Source organism: Podarcis melisellensis (assembly GCF_964234715.1).
Source record: "Podarcis melisellensis genome assembly, chromosome: 17".
Taxonomy (NCBI): domain Eukaryota; kingdom Metazoa; phylum Chordata; class Lepidosauria; order Squamata; family Lacertidae; genus Podarcis; species Podarcis melisellensis.
This window is the reverse complement of record NC_138534.1, coordinates 34,363,920-34,376,901: the sequence shown is the minus strand read 5'-3', so window position 1 is coordinate 34,376,901 and position 12,982 is coordinate 34,363,920. Positions and strand designations below refer to the sequence as shown.

The window sequence follows — 12,982 nt, the reverse complement described above, 5'->3', positions numbered from 1 at the left end:
AAAAGAGAAGTGTCCTATCTGCATGAGGTGGTACCTAGAATCATAGTTAGAAGGAACACTGAGGATCATCTAGTCCAACCTCTTCCAATGCAGGAATAGGCAGCTGTCCCTTACGGGGACTGAACCTGTAACCATGGTGTTATCATGCTCTAACCAGCTGAGCTATCCAAGACTAGCAGCTTCTTATGATGTGCTCCGGAGTATGGAGGACAGGGAAAACTTCCTTTTTCTTGAGTGCAAATGCCAAGCAAATCATTTCCCCACAAAGTATTCTTGCTAACCATATTTGAGAGCTACTAGAGATATGCCCTTGGTGTTCAAAGTTTTGCCAGTTAACTGTCTGGGCTTGCTGAGGATGTTCAGGTGGCTAAGAGTGACAAGTAGAAGCTATTCAGCGTTTTAATTGAGAACTGCCTGGGGCAGCAAGGAGCTCTGGACGAATCGTGACAGCATCAGGCTATATGATTCAGCAGATAAGCTGCTTACAACAAGTAAAACAAAAATAGTTGGTTGAGGTGGGAGGTAGGCTAGTCATTCCAAGACCAGTGCTACAATAGGCGTTAGAAGTTACCATGCTGCCATTAGAAGAGCTGTCCCAATTAAACTAATGCTTTAAAACTTACTTTGGCACTTCATTTAAAATAGCCTAACTTGTTAAAAAAACTAATGCATTTCATAATGGCCCTTATAATGCTAAAGTAGATTGATTGTAACATTAAACAACATAATTGAGCATTCCCTACACATGGCCAGTGCCAAGAAATGGTTGTTTTAATGGGTACAAATTGCCACAAAGGCACAATTTTCCACTGCGTTAATATGTTGATTGGTGATTTAGGTAATAAAAAAGGAAGAGATGAAACTGTTAGAAGTAAGGACAGTATTTATTCCCCCTATAGGTTGAAACTCATGTTTAAAGTACAATATGCAAGCATTTTTTTAGAAGTCACATACTCAGTTAAACTAACTCATCCTTATCACAGGGACCATGATAATTTGCTATACAGCTTAATCAAACCCCAGACTAGAGACTAGAAAGAAGTCATAGATCAAAACCTCAACTATAAGGTCATGGATGTGAAAAACTAGACTGCTATTGTTAGCTCACTTGCTCTGTATGTACAGCATGATGCACTATGTGCCAGGCTCATTCTTATAATAGGGATGTTTGCAATGGAATTCTAAAAAAAAAAAAAAATCAAGTGTCAGCTTAGGTACAGCTGAGTCTCAAGAGGCACTTGAATCTATTAAGCCCCTGGCTTAGTTATCAAGGCCCAGCTATGAACTGGAATATCAAGCCATTTTAGTAAGCTATATCCCATTTAGTTATAAAACCAGTTAACATGTTGAAATGGCTAATTGTAGAGGTAGCCCTTATAAGAAACTTCACACAAAACTAGTTCAGTGTCAGAGTTAGGGATTTTCTAGAAGTACTCATGCAGTCTAAGAACTTGAATATTGTTAATAGGCTCACTTAAAGATAAATATTAATAAGTTCAAATGGTCCACCTTTCCTATTTAAAGTTGTAGATACGATATATTTTTCTGCCTTTACTCCAAGAATAATCATGCTGCTTTCAGTTGCATGGTTGCCATTGTTCAAGGTGCCAAGTATTTCCTGTTCACAGCCTGAACATTCTGATCTTCATCATACATAAGAACCAGGCAGGCTGAATTTTCAACACCTTTCACCCATTAGCCGTGTTAAGATCCTGTATAACATTAACAGAGCATGTTTGCACAGCATTCTAGCTAAAGCTGGGGGCGGAGGGGGGGCGCTTTTACTTTCCAGCACAGGACAGTGTCTTGTGAAGTCTCAACCAGCCACAATACACCCAACACACACCAACTTATTCTAGGAGCAAATGAATACAAAACTTTAATTTCACATTTTAAACATGAATCATAAATACATGTGCATTACTTTAAAGGGAATATAATTTATAATACTAAACAGAAATCACTGAATACTAAGCCAGTGCGTTTGCACACAAGACACCTTACAATGCAGAAAATAAAAAAAGCCAGCAAAGTGGCTTCTAGTTTCCTTAAGAGGTCATACGGAAATAGGAACATCATTCCAACTTGATTGAAGTGTAGCATTTTACTGATTTAAATTTGTTAACTTGATTTAAAAACAACTATGTTTTAAATATTACAGGGATGATGGCAAGTTTGAGAGAAAGTTTAGCAACCTTAGTCCTTCACTCATCCACAACTGACATACAGGGGAAGCAGCACAAGGGGAATCGTGAGGCCATTTTAAGAGGTCTGGCATTGGACACCACCTCTAGGATGATGCTCATCATCTTCATAGGCTTCCCCATTGTAATGTTGCCTTCTTTCCTGAGATGGGTCAAAGTCCACCAACTCTACCTGATCCGCATCTTCAGTTTCTTCCACTTCTTGCCTTGGAGGTAGCAGCTTTTCTAATAGACACAGCTTATCTGAGGAAAGGAAGCCGCCTTCTGGAAAGATCACCTGAAATTAGGGCACACTATTAGTGCACTGCATGCATATTACATCTCTAGATAGGTGTGTGTATATAATATGGTCTGGCCGGCAGGTATTTGCAAGCAGAAGGCACATTTGCGTAGCTATGTAAATTAATGTCAACTTTTTGTTTTAAAGCACAGTATTAAACCTCACATGGCAGTATTTTCTAGCATGAGTAGAAGAAACTTTACTGAAGAAATTTCATTTAATCAGTGGCTTTTGACAGCTGCATCTTACCTTGAACTCAATGATCAGACGGCCTTTTTCATATGGCCTGCGATAGATGGGCATTCCTTCATTCAGTACACACTTAATATCTCCATGTTTAACAATATGACCTAAGAATCAAAAGGATAAAGGGTTATCCTCATTAATAGACCTATTTTTATTAGCATTCTACTACTCTCTGTGAGAAATGCTTAAAATTTCATAGATCTAACAAGGCAAGAGAGAATGAAGATGCACAAACAACCATGCAGTAGTAGTCGTTTCATGCAGAAAGGTGTAGCGAAACTTCACTTTGCACAGATACCAGCAAGTAGAGATCTTGCTTACAAATCAAACCAGGATTAATTTTCAGCATTGTATTAAGAGTACTTCCAACATCTATTTGCAAACTTTATTTCAATTTCATCATGTCAAAGAACAGCTGCAAGTGATGGTGAAATTTCTCCAAGGCAATAGGAGTCTATCACTGAAATGCTATTTCTATACAGAATACTAGCTTTTCTAAGACATTAAGAGCCCTGCAGCATCAGGCCAAAGAGCCACCAGAATCCTGATCTCACAGTGGCCAATCAGGTGGCAGGTGAAAGCTCCTCACTTGTGGATCTCGGCAGCTGATATTTCACTACTATGTTTGACATAGATACAGTATTTGTTGTGTCACAAGTCTGCATTCCATAGATTTGAGCACATTTCATTTTCATGTGATGATTATTAGCTCAAAATATTACTTGGAAGTTTTACCACCCACAGTAAGCAATAGGAAAATATACCAAAATACCTGTTCTCAAATTATACTTACCAGGATGAGAAGTAATGATTATGGTTCGATTATCCAGCATTGTAATTGGCTTCTGAAAACCACACAGTGCCTCAACTAGTTGGATATCCATGCTCATGACCAAGTCTTCACCTCGTCTGTAGAGAAAAAGAACTATCTGCCACAGGATGCCTTCCAATTGGTGTTGGGACTACAATTCCTATCAGCACCCAGCTAGCACAGTCAACAGTGAGGTGTGAGGGGAGCTGTAGTTCCCATCTGGAGGGCACAACACTGGCTGCTCCTGAGTTAAGTGTACTATTGAACTAAAAGGTGAAAGTTCAAATCCGTAACACAGTTCTGAGAACTTCACTCATACAGTCTTTACACATTTTGTTGCAGAAGCAACTCTTACTCCTGCAGGACTGGAAGTGCTGTTGTAAATAAAAATTGCCCTTTTCCCTTATGGGGTATCCAAGAGCGCATACAGAGTCCTTACATAGGTTCTCTATTGGTAGGAGAATAACAGAAGCCAACCAGAGAATACTGAGAAGCAAAGCAGCTAGTGAGCTTGATCTTTATTGAACTGTTGGAACAGGGTGCTCCCCTCACCCGCAGGAGAGGAGGAGGGACCCAGAAAAATGGCGTGCAAGGCCTTATAAAGACTTTTGAAATTGCCACCCTGTAGATCAAGACCACCCCCAGAAACATCATACATACATCACAGAAAAGGCGATCTAAAACAGAAATTTGAATATTGTTTTTCTCCTGTTGTTGTTTATCTCCTATCTGGCAGGTTACTTGATTAGATTGCCTGGGGAGCCTGGCCATTCTTTTGTAGTGATAAATACTTAGTTCCTGGGCCAGGTCACAGGCTCACACCCTATTCAAACACAGACATACCCTTAAGACAAGATTTGTGAAGGAAAAGACAATGGGGAGGCTTTTCCACTTTGACCTTGCAGAGAAAACATTTGCTCAGTTTAGGAATCAAAATGGCTTCAGGTTGGTCTTCCTGTGCTGATCTATGTACATGCAGTTATGAACATTACCATATATCTAAGACCTCAAAATTCCTATCACAGTACCCCATAGTTTATTCTGATCCTAGGGCCTTTGAAGATCCACAGTTTTAAGGGGGGCGGGAAATGCTGTTGCAGCTGTCTGTACTATTTCTTTTTAAAATGTTTTTTATTAAAGATTTCTTAAGTATACAAAAACAGTGTGATACCTTGTTCTTCAAGTTATGATTTCTACAATTCAGTTGCATTTGTTATGAGAAATTAATGATATATACAATGTTAGGTTAGGAAGAAAAGGGGGGGGAGTAGTGGGTGGGGTGGGGTAGTCATGTTTCTATGTCCGTTCTATTTCTAAGTGGTTAGCTTTGCTATAATGTATACTATGGATGTGAACGTAATGTACGTATTAAACTGAAAAGCGACTACATCCAGTCACCCCTGATTTTCAGAGCTTCACCACAAAGTCAGTATTGCCCAGGACAGATGACTATTTTACCAACTAGCAAGGTTTTCTACCACAGTTTTCTTATTCGCACCTGTGGTGACAAAAGCATGGCAAAACTGCACCCACCCACCACCATGGATACTAATGCAAACTGAAGGCTGAGGTTTTATCAAGCAATGAGGCTTCCCTACACTAACCACTTGCTATCTCTGTCTTCTATATTAGCAGTCAGTGGGGAAGGTACTCCCAAGCTACAGAATCTTGTGGCTAGATTTGTATCAAGGAACAGCTTGTTTTCAGATTTTTTTCTTCAGGCACAGCACAGGTAAATCCACAGCTACAAAGGAACCACTGGGAATCAGCTTATGTTTCCAGCAGTTCCTTTGCAGATGTGTCTGGCGTTTGGCACCAAATTTAAACACGAGCCATGGCAGCAAAAGAACAATCAGGAGCACAGTAAACTATACCCATCACTGTGGTTCATTGAAGGCCTGGTCACTTTTAGATCTGGTTTTCCAGCCAAAAGTGATTCCCCACTGCCTGATTTACATCTGTTACTCCTGAAGACCTATAGTAGCTGCCCCATCTCTAAGAGTAATGATTTGATTTTTAACTTTGCTCCTTTATGGCTATCCTCTATTCTCACTGAATTATTAAAACCTTATTCTCCAACTATAGCTCCCTCTGATCCAATAAACAAACCCTGAGACTGGCAACATACACATATAAAAACCAGCCCTTACATATTAACATAGTTAGAATTGCTATGGCAGTACGATCACGAATTTACCTTGTAAACAGAGTATGGTCTTTTTGATCCAGGACAATGATAATATCTCCTGGCTCCAATCCTGGTTCTTGGTCGCCTTCACCATGAAAAGTTATCTTCTGACCATCTTTCATTCCTATTGCAAAAGCACCATGTAAGATGGAGAAACAGCACAAAAATATCATGGCATTATAGACATTAACAGGTATTACTATTCCTCACTGGCTTTTTGGTTAGGCTTTCTGCATTATGGACTATATTCTACCTGCAGCGCTGCCTGGTTTTTATACCTTTTAAATTTATTATTTACACACACAAAGTATTCATTAGAGGTTGGAATCACAATATGACTAATATTGTTTTAATATGTTTTAATATGTTTCCCAAAGCTTTTGTACGAAAGCTGTACAGCGTTAGTCATATTGCGATTCCAACCTCCAATGAAAAGCAAGATTTAAACAGCCCCAAAGCCAAATTTCTGAACACTAACTATGGCAGCCACAGAACTCTCCCACAACTCTTAGGAACCACTATGTACCCACAATTAATGTGAGAATTAGGTGAACATCTTCCATCTCATTATCTTTTTAAAAAATTACTCTTCAACCAATACAAAACGTCAAGAACAAAAACAAAACTAACTCCAGAAGTGTGGGTCCCACACAACACCCAAAGCAAAGGGGTAGTATCTAGCACTGCACAACTGGCACTCTCCTTGGGCAATAGGAGTTCCTCTCTTCTCCTTGTTGTCTCCTCAAAATCAGCTACAGAAAAGAGAGGAAGAGGAAGTCCAGTTCCAGAAGTGAAAGTCTGTGGCGTGTGTGGTAAGACAGGATGGATACAAGCCAAATAAATTAATGGAAGTCATCACTCCATCTTTCATCATGCAACACTCCACTATAGTGTGGTTTCCACCTAATCTAAATTCTTTCAAGTTTTCCTGTTTATGTCTCTTGTCAGGGGTCCCTTTACCTTTAGGCACTTGTTAACATTCATTATGGGACGCGGGTGGCGCTGTGGGTAAAACCACTGTGCCTAGGACTTGCCGATCGCATGGTCGGCGGTTCGAATCCCCGCGGCGGGGTGAGCTCCTGTCTTTCGGTTCCAGCTCCTGCCCACCTAGCAGTTCGAAAGCACCCCTAAAGTGCAAGTAGATAAATAGGTACCGCTTTCTAGCGGGAAGGTAAACGGCGTTTCCATGTGCTGCGCTGGTGCTGGCTCGCCAGAGCAGCTTCGCTACGCTGGCCACGTGACCCGGAAGTGTCTCCGGACAGCGCTGGCCCCTGGCCTCTTAAGTGAGATGGGCACACAACCCTAGAGTCGGACACGACTGGCCCGTACGAGCAGGGGTACCTTTACCTTTAACATTCATTATGGTCTACGATTATCCAAGTAAATGTATAGGAGTGTTCAATAAATTTCATAAATGTACCAAACCATTAGCATGTAAAACTCTTATGTTTTAAATTATGATTTTATGTTGTTAAAGCAGTGAAGTAAAGTATTGCATATATTTCAATTCCCCCAGATTTTAAATAGCTTCCTCCTCATTCAGTTCTGCATTTTAGCAGTCTAACACCATTTCTCTACAGTGCTGGTTACAGAGGTTCAGGGTTAGTAAAGCTAGAAGCTGTTCATGTAGATTCAACCCTGCAAGGGATACTCTTCCCTTTCCTATAGCTATGGGGGAGTTTAGGAGAAATATGTACTTCATGGTTCACATCTACCAACCCTATTTTGAAACCCTTTTCCCACCCACCCAAAGAAACTTAAGTTGATGGAAACTTTTCTTCCATCACAACTGAAAGTCCAGAAGTTAACCTAGAATGAAACACTTCCTCCAAGCCTAATAATTCTCCCTCAGAATTCCTATAAAGAGTTCTCCAACACTCCTCCAGAATATTATGTTAATGGCTTAGGCACACCATTCTCCTCATCCCCAGTTGCCCGCTATTTGTGGCAGTGAGAATATTTCAACCATCAGGGCGTGACAATCTCATGGCCAGTGCTCAGCCAGCTTCTGGTGAGTGAAAACAAACCCAAAGCTTCCTCCCAATACCTGAGCAAGCAGTAAGCCAAAACAAACATTCACATCATCTCTCTGGCTTCAAGTTGAAGAGGGAAGGGGAAGATGCACTGGCTTGTCTCTGTGGCAACTTGGTGGCTCTGTCAGCTCTTGATGACTTGGGAGCTGAACAGAGACAGCAGAGGCACATCCTTTTGTCTTTGACTTTGTGTTCCAAGCTTTGGGGCAGGTGCCAAATTTCTGCTTGCTCAGAAAATTGCATTTTTTTTTTTGTATTCTCCAGGTATCAAAGCATGCAGAAACACTTATCTTGTCTGTAGGTTGGCTTATTTCACTGCCTTACTTGCAGGTCTGGGGCTTCCAACACGGCTGCTAAAAGGAACAACTGCATTGTTTTCCACAGAACTATGTTTCTTGACTGTGGAGATTCTCATGCAATTCTTCAACTTATCCAGATCATATCAGGTGTTTGGCTAAATTACCTGCAGGCTACTTCTATTACCAAGCAGGCTGCAATAGCAGCAGCAATTCCTCTGTAACTTATGTGAGCGTTCTCCATACTTGCTCCCTCAAAAATAATTGGGTTTAAAACCCAAAATGAGACACATACCTTTATCAATATGAACTTCCAGGATTTTCTTCTCTCTAACAATCTTCCTTCCAGTGCAGCTTTTACACCTGTCCTTGGGACTAATGCGCTCCCCGTGGCCCTGACATTCCATACAGACAGACTGGATCTGCTGAACCATTCCAGGTCCTATCTGATGAATTCTAATTTGCATGCCTGTTCCTCGGCAATTAAGGCAGCATTCCACAGCACCTTTCTTGCCACCTCGGCCTAGAAAACAGCATCAAAGAAAATAAGCACAAGATCACTACATGCTTATTTCCCCCCTTTACAACTGCAGTGTCTCCAATATGACTTTTCACCTCCCCCATCCCAAAGAACAAAAGTTTATCAGTGTACCTTCACATTTGTCACAAATGACATTCTTCTGTAGAGCCAGTTTTCGCGTTGCTCCATTGTACAAGTCTTCTAGAGTAACTGACAACTGATGGACAACATTTTTACCTGCAAGGAATGGCATATTGTTGAGGACCAATACGATTGGCATCTGATTGTATTTCAGTTCAGGTTACGTTTTCCAAGATCCATCAAATTCTTGCTTACCAATACATTTCAACTTTTAAATTTATTTTCTCCAACCTGGGAAGCCATTCTACGATAAGTTTCAACTGTGATCAGGGCTAGTTGACATTAAGCAAGATCCCTGATCCCACTATGAGGGAGGGAGTTCTGTGCTGCCTGATCTAACCAGGGAAAGGAGGATTTCTTGAGAAATGGATAGAACAATCCAAATGGGCTAGGGAGAAATAACATGGCATATCTAGCACATTAGGCACATTTATGAAATAGTAATATATTGAAATTAGTGGAACATTGCCAAGTAAACACAAATAGCTTACATAAGTCAGAAAGCTCTTTTGGGATGCTGTGCAAGTCAGGTGTTTATTGTTGTTGTTTTTTTAAAAAAAACCTATGTAGCTCAACTTTTATCATTTATATACCTGAAGTTCCACATCAGTAACTTTCAAATATCAGAAACTAGAATTTGAAGCACCTTATAAGTACTACAAATGGACATTTTAATAAAATTTAAGTCCTTAAGATTGGAATTTATTTTAACTGGAATCACCAAAGCAACTCATGATATTAATAAGGTACAGCTAAATGAGTGGGCCACCTTCACTTTCAAATGGAAATCTGATCTGTTCTCTTTGCCCATCTGCTTTTATTGGTTGAACTACAATCACTTGCATGAACTAGTTCAAAAAAAGTTGGACATTACCTCTCCTTTCTCTTTGCATTCTTCCACCACCTCCAAAGAACATATCAAATATATCCATGGGTGACCCAAAGCTGCTTCCAGTACCACCCTCTTTTATAGCTTGTTCACCACCTTTATCATACAAATCTCTTTTCTTAGGATCAGAAAGTACTTCATAGGCTTGGGAAATCTGTTTGAACTAAAAGATTAAAAAGAAAAGAAAAGTTTAACCTCTTTACAGAATATTCACAGATTACCGGTACTATTGTAACATTTATTTAGCACCACTATCTGAACATAATGCTCAGAAATCCAGGTGGCTGTTCAAGACTAAAGTCAGGCCTTTTAAATCATATCTGGAGTCAATGTGAAGTTTCTAAAGGTTAAGATGGTCAGCCTTTCCATTTGTGAACCTTCAGAATTTGAAAGGACTGCAGTCATGCTTTTGCATTTAAGCTTCTTAAACGCAAAAGACAGGTGTTTAGTCTTAAAAAGCCTTGAACTGAATGTTCTGATATCCATTTTGCACTATAGAGGGGTTGTATTGCACAAGAGGCAAAGTAAGTTATAAAATATAAGATGGTGCACAAGTACCAATAGCTTCTCATTTAGCAATATTAGCTCTCTGCTCACCACCTCCGAAAGTATGTCACATGCTCAAAGTAATATTATGAAGCAATAGACCTAAATAAGACAAACATGTATCAGTATCAGACTGTTATGCCCATTCTGGGAAGAGGATATGTATTACTGCCTGGGTACCAGAATCCAACCCACTCAAAATTCACAGCCATTAGGTACAATACAGACAAGTAGCCAGCAGATATAGCATGTTTCACAAAACTAATTGGCATAATGTCTGTGGTAGGGAAGGGGCTTGCATACTTGCCTTCTCGCCCTCATTAGGATTCTTATCAGGATGATATTTCAGTGCCAATTTCCTATAAGCTTTCTTCAGCTCCTCTTGGGAGGCATTGGGCTTTACCCCAAGCACATCATAGTATGTGGTCTCCTTCACCATGGTTCAGCTGATACCTGCAACATGGAGGGAAGGATAACACTGACAAATAAGAACATGAAAAATACATCAAACAAACACAGTAAGCTAGAGATATTTCCAGTCTCTCTCATAGTTTCAACATCCCTGTCTCCCAAATGCTTATGAAACCAAACTCTTTTAGGACTATCAGGCCAATAGCTTTTACCTTAAAAGGGAATTCCCTCACCCCAAATTAACCAAAATCCCCTACAAAATAGCAATATGGTACCTCGTGTATACTTCACACTTCCACGTGACAATGTGGGCTTCTCAACCCCTCCCCCACCAAACCCCTCAAAAGCACCTTTTTGGGGGAGGGGGAAGGTGGAAGTTCAATCTCACATCCTTGGCCTCCCCGGCCCCCCACAACCACCTCACAAATTCACACCCAACCTGAGACCACTACAGAGAAATGCCCATCTTTATACAGTGGCACCTCTGGTTACATACTTAATTCGTTCAGGAGGTCCGTTCTTAACCCGAAGCACCACTTTAGCTAATGGGGCCTCCAGCTGCTGCTGCCGCGCCACCAGAGCACGATTTCTGTTCTCATCCTGAAGCAAAGTTCTTAACCTGAAGCACTATATCTGGGTTAGCGGAGTCTGTAACCTGAGGCGTCTGTAACCCGAGGCACCACTGTATTTACTAAATTTGTACATTTCCCTCCATCTGACGATCACAGGGCAGTTCACGACATCTGACGAGAGACTCTTCCTGCTTCCCCCCTCCCCCAACCCTTCCCCCTACAGACGGAAAGGGGGGCGAGCCCCAACTCCATGCTTAGGAAAAGGAGAAAAAAAACCCACAGCTGAACAGCCCCCCCTTTTGTGCTTCAAGGGGCTTCTCCTCCTGAGAAGTCCTACCTGGAAAACGGTCACGACCGGCTTCAAGGCAACCCCCCCCCCGAAACCAACGGCCCAACCAGCCCCCCCCCCCACTCCCCACATTCCCTCCTTAGGGAAAGTTCAGTCACATTTCCCCCCTCCTCTTCCCCCCCTCCCCACGCCATGCCGGAGTCAGCTGACCAGGCGCGCGCCAGATCCCCTCCCCCCTTTCCTCACGCAAGCAGGCGGGGGGGGGGAGGGGGGTTGGGAGCAACCGCGCAACTGACAGCCCGTTCTGTGTGGAACAGCGGGCGCCGGTGAGGTAATTTTTTTTGGGGGGGGGGAGGGAGAGGCTGAGGCGGCCCCTTCCCGGCCCTCACTCACCATACGCTCGCGCCGCCGGCCGAGAAATTTAAAAAAAAAAATACCACACGAGGTCTAGCGCTTGAGGGAGCCGAGCGAGGAGCCTGCCGCTTCCTCTCACACAGAAGGCAAAAAGCAAAGCCGCGACTTTTCTAGAAAGTTCCGAGCCGGTCTCAGCCTAGTCAGTATCCGGGGAGTTTTTTTTTTTTTCCCCCTTTCTCAAGAAAGCCACGCCCATTCCCGGAAGCACCGCCTCCGCCTCCTCCTCACCAGCACTTCTCATTCGCTGGCTTTTCTGCCAAACGGCGACGCGGAAAGCCAGCTCCTCCCCCCTCCCTCGCGGGCTAATTACGTCACCGGAGGGAACTACAAATCCCGTCATGCGCCGGAGGCGGCCCTTTATCAGGTCGGTATAAAGGAAGACTACAAGTTCCAAAATGCAACGGGGCTCTCGCTGACAAAGAAAGTCGGCGCTGGCAATGGCCGCTGTTCAGGGAACGGTTCCGTTAACTGGCAACCGCTTGTCCCGCATGTCCAGGATGTCTCAAAGAATTGCAGAATTGGAAGGGTCCCCCGAGGGTCATCTAGTCCAACCCCCTACAATGCAGGGTGTGTGTGTCCCCCCCCCCAATCCAATTTGAAACCATACTGGACCCCGCTTGGCTTTGCAAAATACAGTGGCGTAGCGTGGGTTATCAGCACCCGGGGCAAGGCAAGTAATTTGCGCCCCCTAACCCATGGATTTGCGCCCCCTAACCCGTGGATTTGCGCCCCTTAACCCATGGATTTGCGCCCCCTAACCCATGGATTTGCGCCCCCTAACCCGTGGATTTCCCTAACCCCCAGATGTTGCGCCCGGTGCGGCCGGGCCCCCCCCCCCTGCACCCCCCACGCTACGCCACTGGCAAAATGTGCTGGCAGTTTTATTGCTGCACCCTTGATAGGCTTCTACTATAGGATCTTGTTCCTTCCTAGTGTGTCGTGCCTGGAGAACATGAGGGTTTTATTTGTTTGTTTAATAAAATTTATACACTACAGCGGTACTGAAGGAAGGTGAGGACAGGTGACCTCACCTAGGCCCAAAGTCACCCGCCACGAAAGCAGGCTCAAAGCTTCTCAAAATCATTTTCTCAGCAGCGAAGCATCAGAAACATTCCGCTTGCTGTAACTAAAAAGATTGTAAC

At 42.8% G+C, this 12,982-nt stretch overlaps 1 protein-coding gene across 1 annotated transcript; it reads right to left on the bottom strand.

The window, feature by feature from the left end:
* Nucleotides 1–865: 865 nt before the first annotated feature.
* DNAJA1 (DnaJ heat shock protein family (Hsp40) member A1) lies at nucleotides 866–12,012 on the bottom strand. Its single transcript, XM_081894552.1, has 9 exons — nucleotides 11,820–12,012; nucleotides 10,462–10,607; nucleotides 9,594–9,771; nucleotides 8,711–8,815; nucleotides 8,354–8,581; nucleotides 5,739–5,853; nucleotides 3,524–3,639; nucleotides 2,734–2,834; nucleotides 866–2,481 (listed from the first exon to the last, which is right to left on the bottom strand). The coding sequence occupies exons 2-9, from the start codon at nucleotides 10,591–10,593 to the stop codon at nucleotides 2,263–2,265; spliced, it is 1,194 nt and encodes a 397-aa protein (XP_081750678.1). The 5' UTR covers nucleotides 10,594–10,607; nucleotides 11,820–12,012; the 3' UTR covers nucleotides 866–2,262.
* Nucleotides 12,013–12,982: the final 970 nt, after the last annotated feature.